General features: G+C 44.5%; 1 protein-coding gene across 1 annotated transcript in view; it reads right to left on the bottom strand.

The window, feature by feature from the left end:
• The window catches only part of CLEC3A (C-type lectin domain family 3 member A), a 140212-nt gene extending 120149 nt beyond the window's left edge, over positions 1-20063 (bottom strand). The window contains exon 1 of the mRNA XM_069216814.1: positions 19811-20063. Within this exon, the coding sequence (XP_069072915.1) occupies positions 19811-19925 (115 nt within the window). The 5' untranslated portion in view covers positions 19926-20063. The remainder of the gene's footprint in view (positions 1-19810) is intronic.
• Between the last annotated feature and the right edge of the window lie 1720 nt (positions 20064-21783).

Here is a 21783-nt window from a genome sequence, read left to right as displayed (position 1 = left end):
CGTGCCCATGCCAATGGCATGGGCACGGCAGGGGCCCCCGTAAGAGGGCCCCGCAAAGAATTTCAGTGTCTGCCTTGCAGACACTGAAATACGCGACGGGTGCCACTGCACCCGTCGCACCTTCCCACTCCGCCGGCTCGATTACGAGCCGGCATCCTTGTGGGAAGGGAGTTTTTCCCTGGGCTGGCGGGCGGTCTTTTGGAGACCGCCCGCCAGCCCAGGGAAAAACTCATAATACCCTCCGCGGTCTTCTGACCGCGGAGCGGTATAATGGAGGGCGGAATTCTGGCGGGCGGCCTCCGCCGCCCGCCAGAATCAGAATCACCCCCTTTGTCTACTAACAATAGTATCCTAAATGCCACATTTTAAATTACATTTATAAAAAATAACCTGTGTATCCAGAAAGGGCACCGTTTGGGTCTGGTGCAATGTATACTTTTAGATTATAAAAATAATACTGATATATTGATGTGATACGTTATTTTTCGTATTTTTCTTTACCTTAAGTGATATCAGTCACGTAAAGTATGGTTAACTGTGATAAACAAACGTTAACACTCCTATTATCTCAGTAAAAGAACAGAGAACATCTTCAGTTACTTACTGATGATCCACATTATACTGGATGCCAATTCTTATTAACACAGTCCCTGCGTTTTGACTTTTAACCTTTCTGCTGTACAACACGGATACAAACTATATTGACAGAGCCAATAGCTCTCATGTAGGCAAGATCTATTGGCTTTGGCAATTATTATTTTTTATTCTTGGCAGGGTGACAGATAACAAAGAGAGAGGCGAGGCAAACAACACGGAGGGAGGGTGGAGAAGTTGAAAAAGAGCTGTGGCATTGCCAGTAATGTTCACGTCATAACCTTCCCTTATTATGACAGTTCCTGGGCACTCGGTAGTGACATGAATTCAATCAATGGTGAGCAATGGCCGGGCTCTAAACTGCCTGTAAGTAAACAATATGTATTACAAGTGCAGCGTATGTGCCAACTCAGGTGAGATCTAAAACGGCACTGTGAATCAATCCTTCACTGCTATCTCTTCCAAAATCTTGAATAATACTCCATTAGCACACCTTTCATGCCCTTTGTAATTTCACCTATGGAAGAGAACTGTTTTTTTCGATCTTCCCTACCCTAGTCTTTAGTTATATTTGCTGCCACATCAAGGCTGACTTGGAATGAATCTCATGGCGTGTGATTGCTAGGGTCATCTGCCCCTTTCTGGAGAATATCTTCTTACTACTTGATCGGACTACTTTCACTATTCAGCATGTGTGCTTTTACTCTCCGTGTTCTGCGCTCAGTGTTATTTCCCTTTGTTCCTAGATATCACTTTTTATTGATATACCTCTATGTTTCTTCTCTGATTTCTGATTTAGGGGCATATTTTACAAGCCCCTAATTCCACCTTGTGCCATATTAGCATCATTTTTTTTCATGCTAAGATGGCGTTAAGGAGCCTTTTCTCCCGTGCTGTATTTACAAAGTGGCACAATGCTTGCATTGTGCCACTTTGTAAACCCTTGCGCTACATTATGCCTTCCCTCGGGCAGAATGTATGCCAGGCGGACGTTCTGACATTCTGACGCAGGGAGGCCCGAAAAAATGGTGCTGTGATATTTTCAACATTTGACTGAGCCATTTTTTCCATAATTTTTAAAGCGCCTGCTCAGAGCAGATGTTAAAATGACACATCCATTTTAATCAATGGGTGTCCCTGTGCTTTGCTGCACCAGCGTAAACTTTTATGATGCTATTGTCCTAACAACTGCCATGGTACGCCATATTGTAAATTTGGTGCAACCATGGCGTTGTTAGGTGGGGCAGGGGTGACACAAGAAAAGTGGCACATTGGGATCGATGTGCCACTTACTTGTAAATATGCCCTTTAGTCTTCAATATTATGTTTCCATTTCTTGCATATCATAACAGTCATTATTTGCATCTCTCTGAAGTACAGTATATTTTCTTCACTGAGCTTGTAAAGCTTCTGGAGTCCTACCAGGTCATGTCCAAGTTATATACATAACTACAAAATAAACCAAAAAAAATAACAAATGAAATTACCAAACCACTAAAGCTTTCCACATGATTGTTAAGATTAATACTTTATGCCATTTTGGGTGCAAAACAAGTTTATTAGCACAAGGTGCAAACAGGTACAACCGTGCTGTCTTTACCACATCATCTCAGAGTCTCCAACCGTCAGCTCTCGCCTCCTCCCTCACACTTCAGACATTCTGGGGCAGATTTAAGAGCCCCTAGTGCCTCCTTGAGCTACATTAGCTTCATTTTTTTCATGCTAATGCGGGCAAACGAGGAAATAATTGCTGCACCAAATTTACAAAGTAGTGCAATGCATGGATTGTGCCACTTTGTAACCATCAGTGCTACATTATGCCTGTGCCAGTGTTAGAAATTGGGTCTTTGGTTGGCAGTCAGGTTACCCCCTGTCCAAGCAAGGACCCTCACTCTAGTCAGGGTAAAAGAGAATCACCCTCAGCTAACCCCCACTCACCCCCTTGGTAGCTTGGCATGAGCAGGCAGGCTTAACTTCAGAGTGGTAGGTGTAAAGTATTTGTACCAACACACACAGTAACTTAATGAAAACACTACAAAATGACATAACAAAGGTTTAGAAAAATATAAAATATTTATCTAAACAAAACAAGACCAAAACAACAAAAATCCTACATACACAAGTCAAGTTTTTAATTAAAAAGCAAAGAGAGTCTTAAATTCTTTGGTAAGCAGATAAAACACTGTTAGCATTGAAAAGTACTTGGGTCGCATTAAAATAACACGCACGGGCAAGTGTGCGTCGAAAAAGGTAAGCTGTGCGTCGGTTTCTCACCCGCAACCTAGCTCGTGCAGCATTTTCCCTTCACCAGTCGGACCGGTGTGCATAGTTTTTCCTCCCCGCCGGGGAGCGATGCATCGATCCGGGCAGCACTCAGGTCCAGGCAGTCGTTGCATTGTTTTTCCACACCGAGCAAGGTTTGCATCGAAAATCCTGCCGCACAGTGATAGCAAAACAGCGCTGTGGGGGTTGCGACGATACCAGCCTCCATCAGCGATCTGGCACGTCATTTCTCCAGCCGCGTGCGTCGATCTCCCAGCCGCGCTGCAGGCGCTGCATCAGTTTTAGCCACGGAGCCAGCGGCGCGGAATTTCTTTAGCCACTGTCGGATGTTGCATCAGAAATTTCCCCGCACGGCAGTCTGTGCGTGGATTTTCAGGCTTGATCTGCCAGCTTTACCTGTCAAGGCCCCATGGCAGGTCAGGAGTCCCGGCAGAGAGTCCCGGTGCTAGCAGGGGAAGTCTTTGATGGCCTTGAGACTTCAACAACAGGAGGCAAGCTCAGGATAAGCCCTTGGAGTGTTCTTCACAAGCAGGAAGGCACATAAAGTCCAGTGTGTTGATTTCTCACCCGCAAGCAAGCTCCTGCGGTGTTTTCCCTTCTCCAGTCGGACCGGTGTGCGTTGTTTTTCCATCCCGCAGGGGAGCGTTGCATTGATCCGGGCAGCACTCGGTTCCAGGCAGTCGTTGCATCGTTTTTCCATGCAGAGCAAGGTTTGCATCGAAAATCCTGCCGCACAGTGATAGCAAAATGGCGCTGTGGGGATTGCGACAATGCCAATCTCTGTCAGCAATGCTGCACGTCATTTCTCCAGCCGCGTGCGTCAATCTCCCAGCCGCGCTGCAAGCACTGCATCAATTTTAGCCACAGAGCTGGTGGCGCATAGTTTCTTTAGCCACTCTCGTATGTTGCATTGGAAATTTCCCCGCACGGCAGTCTGTGCGTGGAATTTTAGGCTTGATTTGCCAGCTTTACCTGTCAAGGCCCCAGGAACTGGATAGGGCACAGGAGTCTCAGCAGAGAGTCCAGGTGCTGGCAGGGGAAGTCTTTGAAGGTCCTGAGACTTCAACAACAGGAGGCAAGCTCAGGACAAGCCCTTGGAGAGTTCTTCACAAGCAGGAAGGCACACAAAGTCCAGTCTTTGTCCTCTTGCACAGGCAGAAGCAGCAACTGCAGGATAGCTCCACAAAGCACAGTCACAGGCAGGGCAGCTCTTCTACCTCAGCTCTTCAGCTCTTCTCCAGGCAGAGGTTCCTCTTGATTTCCAGAAGTGATCTAAAGTTTGGGTGCCCTTCTTTACCCATTTTGTCCTTTGAAGTAGGCTTACTTCAAAGCAAAGTATCTCTTGTTTGTGAAATCCTGCCTGGCCCAGGCCAGGCCCCAGACACACACCAGGGGGTTGGAGACTGCATTGTGTGAGGGCAGGCACAGCCCTTTCAGATGTGAGTGACCACTCCTCCCCTCCCTCCTAGCACAGATGGCTCATCAGGATATGTAGGATACACCCCAGCTCCCTTTGTGTCACTGTCTAGAGAGAGGTGCAAACATCCCAACTGTCAGACTGACCCAGACAGGGAATCCACAAACAGACAGAGTCCCAGAATAGTTTTTAAGGGTAGTTTTAGGGACAGGGTCAGGATAGTTTAGGTTTTATTTGGCGGGGGTCATGGTAGTTTTAGGGGCGGGAAGGGGGTTAGGGTAGTTTTTGTTTTTAGGGTGTGGGGGGTCAAGGTAGTTTTAGGGGTGGGGGTCAGGGTAATTTGGGTTTTAGGGGGGTGGGAGCTCACTGTAGTTTTAGGGGCCAGAGTGGAGGGTCAGGGTATTTTTAGTTTTTAGGAGCGGTGTGGGGAGTAGGGGTAGAGTAGGTTTCAGGGGGGTAGGGGGGTCCCAGTAGTTTTAGGGACGGGGAGGGGGGGGTTGGAGTATTTTTAGTTTGTTAGGGGGTGGAGGATCTCTGTAGTTTTAGGGGTGGGGTAGAGGGGTAGGTGTTGAATTGTTTTAGGGGTAGGGTGGAGGGTTGGGGTATGATTGTTTTAGGGGTGTGGGGCAGGTAAATTTAGTTTTTAGGGGTGGGTGGGGGTCAGGGTAGTTTAGCTTTTAGGGGGGATGGGATTGCAGTAGTTTTAGGGGAGGGGTGGGGCCAGGGTATTTTTATTTTTTAGGGGTAATTTTAGGGGTGGGGTTGGGGGTCGGGTAGTTTTTTGTTTTAGGGGGTGGGGGGTCACTGTAGTTTTAGGGGCGGGGTGCGGGTATTTTTAGTTTTTAGGCGGTGGGAAGACGGGGTAGTTTTAGGGGCAGGGTAGTTTAAGTTTTAGGGCTGGGGTAGTGGGGTAGGTGTAGAATTGTTTTAAGGGGTGGGGGTTGGGGTACGTTGTTTTAGGGGTGGGGTTCAGATGGGGGTTGGGTATTTTTAGTTTTTAGGGGCGGGTGGGGGTTGGGGTAGTTTACGTTTTAGGAGGGATGGGGTTGCAGTAGTTTTAGGGGCGGGTGGGGGTGGGGGTTCGGAGTATTTTTTAGGGCAGGGGGGGGAGTCAGGGTAGTTTAGGTTTCATCACAGTAGTTTTAGGGGCCGGGGTGGGGGGGTCGGGGTATTTTTAGTTTTTAGAAGTAGTTTTAGGAGTGGGGTTAGGGGTCGGGTAGTTTTGGTTTTAAGGGGTTAGTGGTCACAGTAGTTTTAGGGGCGGGGTAGGGGTATTTTTAGTTTTTAGGGGGGTGGGGAGTCGGGTCGTTTTAGGGGTGGGGGTCGAGGTAGTTTAGGTTTTAGGGGGATGGAATGTCGCAATAGTTTTAGGGGCAGGGTGGGAGGTGTGGTATTTTTAGTTTTTTCGGGCAGGGTGTGGAGTCGGGGTAGTTTGGATTTTAGGGGTGGGATGGGGTCGGGTATTTTTAGTTTTTAGGGGCAGGGTGGGGGGTCAAGGTAGTTTAAGTTTTAGGGGGGATGTGGGTCGCAGTAGTTTTAGGGGCGGGGTGATGGGGTCAGGGTATTTTTAATTTTTAGGGGGATGGAGGGTCAGGTAGTTTTAGGGCAGCGGGGTAGTTTAAGTTTTAGGAATGGGGTAGTGGGGTAGGTGTAGATTATTTTTTAGGGGCAGGGCTGGGTGGTTGGGATATGATTGTTTTAGGTGTGGGGTCAGGGTTGGGTTATTTTTATTTTTTAGCGGCGGGGTGTGGGGGTCGGGTAGTTTAGGTTTTAGGGGGGATGGGGTCACAGTAGTGTTAGGGGCAGGGTGGGTGTGGAGGATCGGGTTTTTTGAGATTTTAGGGGTAGTTTTAAGGGTAGGGTGGGGGGTCAGGGAAGTTTAGTTTTTAGGGGGGATGAGGAGTCTCAGCAGTTTAAGGTGCGGGGGTGGGGGGTCAGGGTATTTTTCGTTTTTAGGGGTAGTTTTATTGGTGGGTTGGGGGTCGGGGTAGTTTAGGTTTTAGGGGTGGGGATAACGATAGTTTTAGGGGCAGGGTGGGGGGTTGGGGTATTTTTAGTTTTTAGGGGTGGGGTGTGGAGTCAGGGTAGTTTAGGTTTCAGAGGGGGGTCACTGTAGTTTTAGGGGTGGGGGTGGGAGGGTCGGGGTATTTTTACTTTTTAGGGGGGTGGAGGGTTGCGCTAGTTTTAGGGGCGGGATAGTTTAAGTTTTAGAGGTGGGGTAGTCGGGTAGGTGTAGAATTGTTTTTAGGGGTGGGGATTTGGGGTACAATTGTTTTAGGGGTGAGGGGTCAGGGTGGGGGGTTGCATGCTGGAACCACACATGCTGTTCCACACATTCAATTACCAGGAATACCTTTACAACGAAAAATCGTTGTGAAGGCATTCGTGATAGAGGCATTCGTGGTAACAATGCAGTCGTTTTTCGTGGTTCCAGCATTCATGGTTCACCAATATGCTTACTACTGTATTTAGGAATATCACTACACTTTTTGCTATTTGACATCACCTAGATGTAATTTTAAAAGTCTGTTGCTATTTAATATTTTAGAGTTTAGATTTACAAGTAGGTAAAGACTTGCATGTCTCCTCTACCTCAAATCAGGAGGTGGAGCTTCCTACAGCAGGATTTAGGAGTATAAAGATACTTCAAGTAACTTTGTGCATGCCTGGTTACCGATATCTGGTTATTTTTACAGTGTTTTACAAAATGTTTTTGTGCACAAGACTTACATTTGTGAGCCAAAAAACTTAGAGTGAAAAGAATATCTTGGTATTTCCACACTTCTCCCAATAAAAGAGTACCCTGATGAGTGAATGAGCCCAAAGCACAAGCAATGAAAGGCCCAAAAACATACAATGTCAACATCAAGATTTTTATTTCAATTACACTAATTCCTGAAATGTGGGTATCTGCAGTATTTGGGCCTGGAGTTGGCCAACACCCACATTAACCTACCAAACCCAGACATGTTTTTTCAAAACTGGGTTCCTGGAAGTCACCTCACATTTCTGTGAGAGAAAGTTATGTAATCTCTGGGGAGTGACAAATTTCCTAACACCCATGATTTCCACACTTTTCCAGATAGAAGGGGCGCCCCACTTTTGTGTGTGGGCCTATAAACTCAGACAGAAAAAGCCCCAAAAACAATGTGAATCTTTGCTTGAATTTCAGTCATTCTGAGGATGCTGTACCTGTAGTATTTCCACACGTGGTCAGCTGGCACACAAGGAAGTATGCGAACTACAGACTCTTATGAAATCTATTATCCTGGTGGAGTCCAGGGTGATGTGGCTTGTTGATATTGCACTACATTTTCTTACCCAGAATGCCCTGAAAACATCAAAATTTTGTTAACATATCACAACTGCATCAATATTTTTGAGTTCCAGAATTTGCAGGGACTGACAAATTCCTATCAAGCTGTGATTCCTCACAACTCCTGATAAAAGGGCACCCCGATTGTGTGCTTAGGTCTAACATGTGGGACAGGGAAACTGGGAAAATTTGATGGATGTGCCCAAGATTTCTGTCACAGAAATGTTGGGAAAGGTATAATTTTTGACCCTTACTTTTTGATGTTTGCATAGAATTCTGGTTCAAAATTCTATGATTTGATCAGAAAATCCAAGCAAGCTACACCTCTTTGGATCCCCTGTTCCTCACGGCTTTAGAAATGCCCAGGGATGGTGGTGTTCACTGTTTGCCAGATTGGCCAAAGGCCCAAATGTCGCAGCCATCTCCCACTGAAAGAGAGGGGAAGTTTGATATTTGTTGGCCAATCTGTACAAACAACACTACCCTGGATTCCAGGAGATGCCTAATTAAAAAATGCCCAAGGTTTGAATGCATCTCTGGGTAGTCGCTGTCCTAGAGCCCGAATATTGCAGCAATCCCCATCTCCAGTGAGAGAAATTTGTGAATTCCATGTGCCCATCGTGGCATTAACACCCACCTCTGGGCAGCAGATAGCCTTTCTGCCCCACAAGGGAGACATTCTAGTGTGATTTCCCACTCTCTACTGGCCATATTTTTCAAAACTATGCCCATAATCTTCCTCTCTTTTACCATGAGGTATAGCTGCAGCATTTGGGCTCTGAACTCCTCAAGTAGCAGAAACACTGTCATAGGCCGCAGGAGTGGAGTGTGCAGCCTGACACAAAGATTGACCAGTCCCCACACTACTCTTTTGTAGTTGATTTTTCCACTTGTGACTGGTGACCTTTCTGTCATCTTAGGGGACAGAAAGTCTGTCTTCAGCCTAGGCGTGGGGTGGTATTACCCAATACCAACAAATGCTGGCCACACACCCAACTCCTTTGAAACACCTCTCCCAGTGTCTAGTGGGACGTCTGTTCCTCAGATGGGCAGTTTGAGATTAACCCCCAAATCTGCTGGAGGTGGGCAGAAATTGCATGTTGGGCACATAATTGAGGGGATAGCCTAATGCTAAGATGCCATGCCCCCTGCCAAACTTCTTTTGTTCCTATTTGTTAAATTCCTGGTGTGTAGCGGGTTTCTTCTTCCAATCCATTGGTGGTAGAAACTAAACAATATGCCCCCATAGGATCAAACAGACTGTCCTGGGTCTGAGAGTGGTATGGACAACCCAATGTCAGGACAGCCATGCGCTCACCCCATTTCTTTTTTCTTAATTATTGTGGTTTTCTGGGAACAGAAAAACTTTCTAGGTTATGAGTTGGAGAAAAGCCTGATGCCAGGCAGGCAGGCTTCCCTTCATAGCCTTTTTTAAGTTTTTCCCCTGGAATCGTCTGGTTTTCACACCGTCCCACCATAGACATCTTCCAAAGATCCCTCTTAGGTGAGTGCAGGAAGAGAAAAGTGGGGCCTCAGTGGGCTCGGAAGTGGCCAAGCTTGGTACTCCTTCAGCTCGATCAACTTGCCTGGGGTTCTAGTGGTGTGAACCCCAGCTTGGGGATCGTGCTTGTTTCACAATCCCCAAGAAGGTATCCACTAGGGAAAGATAGTAAAGGAATTGGGAGACTCCATACTTTCTAAACGTACCTCTCCAATCCAACTGGAACTGAGCTGTAACCCCAATTACTGATTAAGCTGAAAGAAGTCAGAAGCTCTGGCTTCTTTTAGTTTTATATTTGATGACATCATCACATATAGGATGTGATTTAGAGTTTGGTGGATGGGTTACCTCATCATATGTGTGACGGATCTCCTGTCTGCCATATTACAAGTACCTTTGGGTATAATAAACTTGTGATACTAAGGAAGGAGAAACCCATCTGCCAAACTCCATATCGGGCCCATAGTATGTTGATCTTCAAAAAAGTCCGTGGCTACAAATTAACCTCTACCATTGTACACCTAGATGTAAGTTTAAAACTGGAATTTCTCAGCAGAATGATTCTTAGCCATGGGTGCTTTGACGTGACATCAAAAGCACCAGAAAGTGTGTGCTGTGGACAAGGAGATCATGTGTATCTCTCACAAGAGATTCAAGAGAGAAGACACACATGCACATCTTATCTTGCCTTTCTTCTGCCAAAAATGCTGTTATACTGCAGCAAAAATATGAAGATTCTGTTACTCATGGTCCAGAATAATGCATCTTAGCATGAATAAGATAGTATGCATGTAATCGTATATTGATCAATGAGGAATCCGGAGAGATAGGACAGTACATATTAAAATGCGCTAGGAAAGCTAAAGGATACCAGGGATAGCAAGTGAACTTCTCTGGGGATGCCATATCAGTCCCACTAGAGTGATGGGTCACCAGTTCTCCAAAGCTTCCCTAGTACTTGCAGATGGTCCCATATTTGCTATGCAGGGAGAGAAATTAAAAATGCCAGGACTGCTCATTCCAGTGTTCTCAGGAGTGCAAAGAGTTAGTTGATTCTAACAGAGTCATCTCCAAGATTCATGAAAATATGTCTATAGAGTGTGTCATTGCATGCAATGGATATTCATATCTGCCTGTGAGCTATTTGTAAAATGTGGCCTGGTAAACTGCCATGATCTGCCACTGCGGAGCCTGCATGTGCAGTTTTAAACTGCCAAGCAAACCAATTTTCTAGGCTCAATCCACCCTTTTTATTACATATGTCACCTCTGATGTGGGCCCTAGTTACCCCTAAGGGCAGGGTGCAGTGTATTTAAAGGGTTGGACATGTACTTTTAAGTTTAACGTGCCCTAGTAGTGAAAAACGATTACATTTGTTTTTCACTACTGCAATGCTTATCCCTCCCATCGTTTAACAATGGGGTTACCTTGAAGCAGCCTTCAACTGCAACTTCGAATTGGGAAAAGATAGAGCTTTGGAGTTTAGTGTCTCTGGACTCACCATTTAAAAACACAACTCGTAGTGAAGTCTGATTTAAAACTGTAAGACTTAAAATGCCACTTTCAGAGAGTTACAATTTTCTTACTTTAACCATTCTGTGCATCTGCCTGCCTCTGAATACATGCCAGGTGTGGGTGTCAGCTGGACTTTGTGCATCTCCTCTAAACAGTTACACACAAAGGGAGCTGGGGTATGACATTTGCATCCTGATGGCCCATTACCAGGCCAATAAGCCTTCCTGGCCCTGATGGGAAGGGGGAGCTGACACTTACACTAGATTAAGACTGTGCCTGTCTTCACACAAATAGCTCCATAACGCCCTGACGAGTGTCTGTAGCCAGGGAATGAAGGGCAGGGACCTTTCACACTTCAAAATCCTCTCTTTGATACCCCCCACTTCAAAGGCTCGAGTGGGTATAAGTAGTGGACCCCAAGCCCCACCAAATCAGTATACTTCTGATCTGAGGACATTCTCTCAGGAATAAGGACGGTTGTGGTGCCAGGAGGAACTGCCACTGTGCTCAACTGATTTGCTGTGTTGGCCTGCTGCCTCTTGCCTGGGAGTAAGAAGGACTGGACTTTGCTCTCTGCATTCTCTGCAGAAACAAGTGACTTCAAGGGCTTGCTGGCTTGCCTTCTGTTCTGGAAGTCTCAGGGCCATCAAAGACTCCCCTCAACCCCATTTCGGCTGCTGGACTCTGCCATTGTGAGGCCTGCCTGCCCTGCCACGAGGTGCCATTCCAGTCCTTTACCTTGAGAGAGTACTCTGCAGCTGTTTGTCTTGAAAAATCAACCCACCAAGGCCGTTGCACAGCCTGCTATCACCACAGTGCCCTTCGACACTGACAAAGTGCTGATTCAACAACGACATGGGACCCGACTGTGAGGTTTGATGATGACACAGTGCCGATTCGAGAACATCACTGTGTGGTTTGACGACAACACATCACCCGCATCAAAATCGGTTTGACGGGGGACCCAAAGGTTGGGCTTGATGATGATGCATCTACCCGACTGTGTGAATCAGGTCCAAAACATGGAGTCTTCAACACCTATGCTTGCTGCATCCAAGGTACTTTCCAGCGGGAACTGCATAGGTTCTATCATGGTTGGCATGAACTTTGGATTTACCCCAGTCTAGTGTGACTTCAAGTAACTTTTTAGCACTAGTGACTTTAAAGCATTCATATCTCGAGTTGTAGGTATTGGATTTTGATAGTTTTGGTCTTGTTGTACACAGTTGCACATTCTCTATTATTCTAAACTTTGAAGTGCACCCCCAATTGTTATATGTAAAACTTGTAAACCTAGCAAACAGGATGTGACACTGTAATGTCAAAAAAGGCTTGTGGTGATTGGCGCCTGACTGGCTGAGAAGGCAACAGAAGTGCCCTGTCCAGGTGTCAGCTAACATTTCCCAGTGACATTGGAGACTACTTTGAAGTTAGACTCAAGTGTCATATGAAAAGTCTCAGCAGACTTGTCAAGCAGCATATGACAATGACAATTATGCAGGATTTGACTCTTTAATGTCAAAAAAGGATCCTTCCAGCCAAAGGGGCCATCTCTGCCCTTTCAGGTCGGCCTATTGTTTTGTTTCTTGGACCAAGTTCACATCTCATTCACATCTATTTATATGACAATTACTGCCTGGCCAAAGTGTTAGAGCAAAATGCGGGTTTAGCTTCCAGGTGCTTCAGGTAGGGCAAAGGTAACTTTTTTGAAAATTACCTTTACCTAATATTTAGACGAAATTCGACTTCACCATTGAATTGCATTTTAAACAACTGTTAAAAATAATTCCTTAGCTAGTCCCATTCCTGAGATACAGAATTAGTATATAAAGTTGCATCCTAGTGTTTGTATATAGGACAGCCAAGACTGCTACAGTGAAAATAACTTTGAGGGCATTTTCACAGTAAGAGTATGTACATTGAACTTGTACATGTCCTATTTTTAAATACCATGCACCCTGCCTTTGGCCAATAAGGCCTTTATAGGGGTGACTTATAAATATTTAAAAGGAAGAGCTAGGCTTTTGTAAACTTTTTTATTTTGACTGAACAATGGTGCAGTTAAAACCTGTACAGCAAGGCTACAGGATGCAGGCCTGCAGTCATGTCTACATTTTCGCTGAAATGAATGGCACAATGGGTGCTGCAGTTCACTTGTGACATTTAAAATAAAGGTCCTGGGTATACCTTAGTTCCATGTACTAGGGACTTATAGACTAGGTAATATGCCAATCACGATTATATTAATTTTACCATGCTGAAAGGAGGAGCTCAAGCAATTTACCACTGGTTAGCAGACGAAGGGGGTCATTCTAATTCTGGCGGGCGGCGGAGGCCGCCCGCCAGAATTCCGCCCCCATAATACCGCTCCGCGGTCAGAAGACCGCGGAGGGTATTATGAGTTTTTCCCTGGGCTGGCGGGCGGTCTCCAAAAGACCGCCCGCCAGCCCAGGGAAAAACTCCCTTCCCACGAGGATGCCGGCTCGTAATCGAGCCGGCGGAGTGGGAAGGTGCGACGGGTGCAGTAGCACCCGTCGCGTATTTCAGTGTCTGCAAGGCAGACACTGAAATACCTTGCGGGGCCCTCTTACGGGGGCCCCTGCCGTGCCCATGCCAATGGCATGGGCACGGCAGGGGCCCCGAGGGGCCCCGCGACCCCCCCCTACCGCCATCCTGTTCATGGTGGCTTTCCCGCCATGAACAGGATGGCGGTAGGGGGGGTCAGAATCCCCCATGGCGGCGCAGCAAGCTGCGCCGCCATGGGGGATTCTGAGGGCAGCGGTAAACCGGCGGGAGACCGCCGGTTTACCCTTTCTGACCGCGGCCAAAGCGCCGCGGTCAGAATGCCCTGCGGGGCACCGCCGGTCTGTCGGCGGTGCTCCCGCCGACCCTCGCCCCGGCGGTCAAAGACCGCCGGGGTTAGAATCAGGGCCGAAATGTGCACAAAATTCTATAGTCAGCAAAAAATAGGCTCTAGCAAAAAGGCTAAAAACAGTGATCCTGAAAAAAGTGGAGATGATATCACAGAGGCAAATGTTGTATAGAGAATACACAAACTGATCTAGGACTGAGTCCAAAGGGATGCAAACTGGTAGAGCAGTAGGTGCATGGAGATGGAGTTTCAGGTAAGTAAAAAATATTGGTGACTGAGGCACTGTAAGAACCAGTTGTGCTGATAGCAATGATACCTAGGGAGCTGAGGCACAAGAGTAGGATGACAAATTGTGTCAAGTTCAGATAATAAATCAAGGAGTATGATGATCAATGGCAGCTGGTGGCCATAAAGAGTGGTGAGGTGTAATCCTTAACTTGAATTCTAGTGAATGAGATAGACTCACTTAATTGGAGCTTTTGGTGAGGTGGTTCACTCACAATCGCTTGCAGCCAGTCTTATTCTCTCACATATTCTCACTCAATTTCAGTAACTGACTCTCAATCGCACTTTCAGTCACTTTTACTTACTCTGACTCAGTTCCACTGACTGAAGCAGTCTCACTCATTCTCACTCTGATCCACTCAGTCTCACTCATTCTCAGTTACTCTCAATCAATCCCTCTCATTTTAAGTCAATCTGTTTGATTCAATCTCACTATGACTCACTTAGTCTTACTTAGTCTTGGTCAGTCTCACTCTGAGTTACTCATTCCCACCCAGTCTCCCTCATTCTCACATAGTGTCCCTGAGTCTCCCCATGACTCACTCATTCTTCCTGATTCATTTAGTCCCACTAATTCTGATTCACTCAATGTCACTGTGACTCATACTCAACCAGCCCCACTCATTCTCACTCAGTCCCACTCAGCCTCTCTCATTCTGACTCACGCAATGTGACTCTGGCTCACCCAGTTTACCTCTGCCTCACTCTTACTCACTCATTCCTACTCAGTCTCACTCATTCTCAACTAGTTTTCATGAGTCTCCCCTTAACTCACTTGTCCTCCCTGATTCACTCAGTCTTACTCATTCTAATTCAATCTCACTGTAACTCACTCATATGCAATCTTTCTCACTCATTCACACTCAGTCCCACTTAGTCTTGCTCATTCTGACTCACTCAGTCTCATTGTGACTCAGTCTTACTCATTCATAGTCAGCCTCAGTCATTCCCACTCAATCTCACACATTCTCACTGATTCACCCAGTCATACTCATTCTTATTCATTCTGATCTACTCTTACTCACTTAGTCACACTCATTCTGACTCCAACTTACTCAGACACAATCATTCGCCCTCAGTCCCACTCAATTGGTTGCAGTCTCACTCTGACTCACTCTCACTCATTCCCTGACTCTCTAAGGCTCACTCAGACTTGACTCACTCAGTCGTCCACACAGTAACATCTGGTTTCCTTCTGTCATTCTCTCTCCCTCATTCATTCTCACTTGTACGCACTCTTCATATCACTCATTGTCCTCACTTTGACTCACTTCTTAACTGACACTCTCCTCTTTACTCACACATACACACACAGACATAAAAACATGCTCACATATACGCACACTCTCTCCCACGGACACACACTATCACACATACATACACAGTATTGAAAAGCAGTTTTTTCTTATCTTGCTGTCTGTGCAGGTCCCGCTTGCTGCTGCTAATTTCAGCTTTGAAATTAAACTTGCTCATCTTTGGACACTTTAAACTGAAACCTCAAACCTGCATAGTCATAGATTTTCGTTTTCAGTCTCTGCTCATTCACCCCACCCATTCCCAAATCTGTGACGAGTTGGGAAAGGGTGGAGTGACTGGCTGAGTGACGTGTCACCACAGGCACTGCAGGGCTTAAGCCTGCAACTCCTGTGGTTAACTTTATCTGTGATGCTTCCAAATTGTCACCGAAGGGGAGGCACTAAGGTGTACCAGAGGTCTGAGGCCATGGTGAGGGGTTTCACGAGCCCTGGACAGTCTCTGATGGCTGGTGCCAGTGTCTTTGTGCATCTGCGCCAGACATCTGACATTCTCACTAGCAGAGCTAAGGCTAAGGCTGCTAGACGGCATTTTCTTTTATACCAAAAGGGAAGAAAAGATTATTATTCACGCTTGGTATGATAAAGCAGGGGGGTGTAGCCCAGGAGCCCTAATAGAAAAACGCCACTGATTGATAGGTTCAATAAGATTGTAAACAGAGGTGAAGCCAGAAGCACTGGAGTTAGTTACAATATATTTTTGTTAGGTTCAAGAGAGCAGCAAGGAAAAACAGGACTTTGGAGCAGAAACAAAATAATTGTTGATTCTTGAATGGACAGGATAAGATCGAGTGCCTGGTCGATTAGCTCATTTAATTATGGTGAGGAGCACTGATGATGATGTTGTGTGGAAGCCCAAATACAAAGCAGATTGAGTTTGGAGACAAGAGTTGTGGGATGGAGAATGAGTGGTGAAACGTGTGGCAAGACTTTATTGAGCAAACTTTAGATGAGATATATGGTGCAAAGCCATTTCCCAAGATTAATAATTGTGAGGTAGATATGTATTGATTCATAAGAGGTGGTTGGTAATAGTCTGTGAAAGCTACAGATGTCGAGGTTGAAGATAGTTGAAGTTTGCAAGTAGCCTGATTTTAGATTGCCCAGGTAAAGGTTGTCTAATATATATTTATAGGCCTTAACAATCTGGGTCAACTTATTTTTGCTCCCTCTGCTTTCATCCCTTACTGAGAGATCCAGGGCTTTGAGTGGGAAGCAGCAGAAGCGAAATAATACCAAGAATAACCTGTGTCAAGCATGTTTCAAAACATCACCAATAGATTTGGAATGCAGACTTGGTTGAAGGTCCTGGGGGATTTGAAGGAGAATATTGCTGGAGAGTAAGACATGGGAACATTTGTCTGGCAAGAAGTTCGAGGGCTGAGTGGGATATTGACCAAAATGTTTTAGATAACATGAATATTTTAGATAACATGGCCAGAGGGAGATGGGTATTTACACAGTGAGCAGTGGGTTAAAGTGCCTTATTTCAGTGTTATACCCAAACTTTACCCTATGTATATGTTGGTGATAAGTCTGTGTTAATAAGTTAGTGGTTAGGTAACAAAAGAAGGTGTTATATATTGAATCAAGCATTCTGTGGTTTATTGTTAAGCTTCACGATAATCTCCCCAAGCATGTTGATTGCAACAGTGACAGGAATAGGTAGAGCTGCAGGACTGAGACCTTTAGGGTCAATCTAGTTCTTGGTGATAACTAGGCCGTGTAGTGAGCTTGTGGTGATAACAGAGAAGACAATTCTACTGCAAACTGCTTAAGAGTTTGAACGAGACAGAGCGAGAGAGAAAGAGAGAGAGTTTTGTGATTATCATATTTAGTGATTTGCTTCACATTTAGACCAAGTTTCTCAAGTGCCACCTTAGTAACAGTTAAAACATACCACCAGACATCATCAATAGCACTCCACACCATTCAATCTCACATATATTATACACATAAGCCTATACTACACAATAAGACAAAACAGAATAGCATGAAAGCTATAAAAAATATATATGGTGGTTTTAATCCCACAATCTGCTTTAAAAATACAAATACATAAAACACAGGAAGATCCTTATAAGACAAGTCATTCCCTCTTCAAATGTACAATGTCACTGAATGTAAAAAATTATATTAATATTTATTAATATCATATCAAGACAGTCATTGCCGGTAGATCGTGTTTTAATACTTCGTGAACACATTTTGGTAGAGTTGACTTATAAATATTAACTACTTCAGTGCTAACCCACATACAAACCTTCCAGGAATTAAAACTACAATTTCATGTACATCTATTGTAGTTCCGATCCTCTATAACTGGGCACCTAAAAGTTTAAATCACCCACTATAAATGGTTCATTTTCTAGCTATCTAGTACTAAGCAATTTATAATATAGACTCATACTCCCCCACCAGATCTTCCGATGTGAGGAGTCTCACTGAGATCCATATTCATTTCATTGCTATTTAATCAATACATGGAGTTTCTGGGAGCAATATTAATACAAAGTACATTGCTTTTCATAAATATACTAACACACTCGACTTTATTCCATCTGTCATCCACTGACATCCCTTTTTCTATAGTTCATGCATGTACACCATCCAACTATGAAAATCAGACTTTTATCTTAAACCTACAAATTCTCAATTGATCCTATTGATCACGAGACACGCCCTCAACAATTTCAGGTTTGAGCAATGGCATTAATATGGAAAGCCCCTCACCCTGCCTCTCGACCTGCACAAAGCTTCTGTTAATGTATATTCGTAAACACCTTTCCTTTTAGAGTTAAGAGAACTAAAGTGTTCCAAAAATCGGTTCCCAAATTAGCCTACATGGCAAACCCAGGCCACTGCTCTCACAAAGAGCTTCCCCTCCCGACTCCAGACTCTCTCTCTACTTCATACAGTTACCTTACTAATGAGCCTATTCAACACCGCCAAGCTAGTGGTAAGAATGATACTGCTTGGTCACAAACCGAAGCAAATGTGATCACAACACCCATAGTCAAAATCAATTACATGAGCTCCCACACTCAGCTTGCATCTTCTGTAACACCTGATGCATGAATTTAAAGGCTTTTCATCCAAATCACTCAAACTGCATGACAAATAAGCTCATAAACTCCTAAGGCGATCATATAGTCCATATGTCAATGCTCCTATAGGAATTTCTAATATTTTAAAAAGAATGCAGCTGCAACCAAGTCTTCTCTTCAGATCCCATTAGGCTGTCAGGTGACCAGCTGAAACCCCCCACACACCCATTTATTTATGATCTGTTCACTCTCTGAAGTGTTCTGTGAAGGTTCTCAAGGCACAGCTTCTCGCCATCTTCTTCTCAACCATAAACGAATCTCTATTTTTCGTCCATGCAATCCACATTTCTACTGTTAGTGTAATTGGCATGCTTCCGCTTGTGAATGTCTGCACATGTCTGCACGTCTTTAACCTAGCTTCTCTGTTCGGTGGTGCACCCAAAACACCCGTTCTGAATTCATTGGCTTTGTGCAGGTGAATATCAATAATTACCTGTATCAATTTTTCATCATTGGCATTGACGCCATGTTTTTTTGCTACACAGGAGATCTAGAAAGAGGAATTTCGAAATAAACAGCATTAATACAGCTGTGTTGTGAGGCAATAGTAGGTCAAGGAGTTATTTAAAAAAAATAGCCATATTGAAAATATTTCAACATGTGACTGCTATTTTTACAGTATTGACCATAGTCCTTCATTGAAAAAAGTTTAAAAAAAATAACAGACATCGTCGTTCCGATGCATGAAATATCTGTTTCTGGTGCTCAGCTGTGCTAAGGAGCAGGCGTGGAAAGTGTGTGCGGGTGTTTGAGAGAGGGAGTGGTCCAGTGATGGTGCATTAGGAGGTGCGGAACTGGCAGGAGGAAGAGCGAATGAGTGGGAACCCACGAAAATACCATAATGGCAACGGGATACTGAACTGTCCAAAGCAAATTCTAATTTAGGCATGTTGTTAAATTCTCTATTTTGGAAGATAATCTACCCTTTCTGGAGTGTCCATAGATTTAAACACGCTGCACATTCGTGGTAAAGAATGACACAGAAAGATAATATGGTCCTGTCCTAATACGTTTTCTTTCTTTGACATTCATGAATGTGACTTGGGTCTTTTGTATTATTGCAAGTGCTTTCCTACTTGATTGAGTAGGAAACACTTTCTGACATGCTTTGTAGACCTCTATTTGCATTTTGGTAACTGTACAACTGTGTGCCAAGACTATGTCCAGTTAAGAGTATTTTGCCGTGGTCACAATACTACTCCATTTCATTTTTAAAAAATAAGCATAAATAAACATCAAACTGCAGTTAAATTCAAAAGCAACCCTTGAAAACCTTCTTTCCACCCCTGCCACAAAATTAATATATGTTTCTATTTGTATGGCAGAAATGCATATCTAATTAATTATGTTCACACTTTATGTGTGGCTAATATGTACTGATGATGTTCTGATCATAGTAGACGTTACCTGAAACGTGTTTTCTTCAGCCTTGGATGCACTGGGCACAAATATTACCTAATACTCTGTAGGACAGTATCACCTCTCCTGTTAGAACTGCAGACACTTAAATGCCATTTTTAAGAAATACACAGCTCGAGGCTACATTTTCTGACGCTTGATAATCTGCCACATGTTCAAGTTGTAAAAATACATTTAAAAAAAATTACCTTTTTCCTTGGACCTCCGTTTTTTCCCACTGTTGGGTTTTAGTGGCTGACTCTCAAACTGATCCATCAGCAGGAGCGAAATAACGAGAAGCACAAGAAGCCCTGTCCGTCCCATGGTGCTGGTGAAAAGTTAAATGAAGGTTACAGAATGACGGAGGTGTCTGTATTTGGAGCCAGCACCTCACTCTTCCTCTTCTCAACTGGGTCTGGCCGAGGTCAGCTTGTGAAAGGCTTCTGACAGCTCTGACTACACTCCTCACTTGTGAAATGTGCTAAAATGTGGATTTGGCCGGTGCATGAATGGCGTCCCTTGTTCGCTTGACTTCATGCAACTCTTATTTACACAGGCTTTCCTTTCCTTTTTCAGGACACATGCCTTATTTGTCCTCTGCATTGACTGCCATCAGATGCCGGACATTATGAACAAAGAAGATGTGTTATGTCTTCTGCATTTTTCGAATTATACTTTAATTAGGAGAATAAGTGTTAATGATCATCAACGTATACTACTTTATACGTTTTTTGCAAAAGGAAAGTTTGGTCGCAAATTACCATCCAAAAACTGATGTGCCAGCTATAAATAAGTATTTTCAAGACCTATGCACGGATGGTTATTTATCGACAACATTTAAATAATAGTAATCTAGAACAAACTCTTTACCGATCGGTCGATGTGAAAATATTTGTCTCCCATAAATATGGGATTCCCTTACAGAAACAGCCACATACAAACTTGAGAAATGCAATAGGTTTGATCTTGCTTGCCGTACTTTGCAATATTCCAGCTTTGGCAAAGAGCTTTGTATTTGGGTTTCAGGTAGGTGGTTAGCTAAGAATGTTGACTTGTTTTCACTTGTCTCGTATGATGACTTGTACCACCCCTGCCTCCTCCCAACCTGTGATGCTTCCCCGCTGCTTGATTAAATGGACAGAGAATCTTGTGAATTCGTAAAATGTGTTCAGGGCTCCAAACATCACAGTTTGCAAACAATATTCAGTTATTGGCCATGACGGTAACATGCTTCGAATGGCGTTCATCAGTGGCCATAGGGCAAGTTGTGTATAACATTGGGCTGGAGTGCCACATCAATGCAACAGTTCCACAACACTCTTTAATTAATTTCAATGAAACAAAAAACATATATCCAACGAAAAAAACTCATTTTTCCGCAATGCTCTCGACAGAGCCAAAAACCGCCCTAAGGAGCTCTTCAACATCATCAAACAACAAACTACTAAATCTCCCCTCAAGCCCCTACCTGCAACCATAGACACCTGTGTCAATTTCGCTAATTTCTTCAATGATAAAATCACTGAGATTGAGTACCTGACACCCCTCCTATTACAGAGCCCCCCCACCCTCCAGTAACAATTTTATCCCTGTTCCATCCCTCTCTGACAACCTACTGCTCAAAACTGAATTGTATCTCCCCAACCAGATCCAGCTGTCGACCCTCGCCAGCTGGATATCCTTCCATCCCCTCCTGGCATCGGACATCTCCAAAATAATGTCCACCTCCAAAACATCCTCCCACCTAGCCGACCCTCTCCCTTCCTCCCTGGCAACAAAACTCCACCAGTCCTTCTCTCCGACATGGACTAAGATCATCAACAGCTCTCTTCAAACCGGCGTGATTCCTGACTGCCTCAAACTAGGCCAAATCACGCTGATTCTAAAGAAACCAGGAGCTGACCCTAACATCCTCCATAATTACAGACCAGTCTCCAACCTTCCCTTCCTTGCCAAAACTCTAGAAAAATGTGTTCTCCAACAACTAACCCATCACATTGATAACAACAACCTCCTCAACCCTCTACATATAGATTTCAGAAAAGGTTGTAGCACAGAATCAGCCATCCTAAAAATAGTAGATGACCTCCCCAACTCCCTTGACTCCGACCAATGCTGCCTTCTGATTCTCCTAGACCTAACCGCGGCCTTCAACACTGTCAACCACAAGCTCCTTCTGGAC

The sequence above is a fragment of the Pleurodeles waltl genome, chromosome 12 (genome assembly GCF_031143425.1).
Source record: "Pleurodeles waltl isolate 20211129_DDA chromosome 12, aPleWal1.hap1.20221129, whole genome shotgun sequence".
NCBI classification, from domain to species: domain Eukaryota; kingdom Metazoa; phylum Chordata; class Amphibia; order Caudata; family Salamandridae; genus Pleurodeles; species Pleurodeles waltl.
This window is presented reverse-complemented; position numbering and strand designations above follow the sequence as displayed.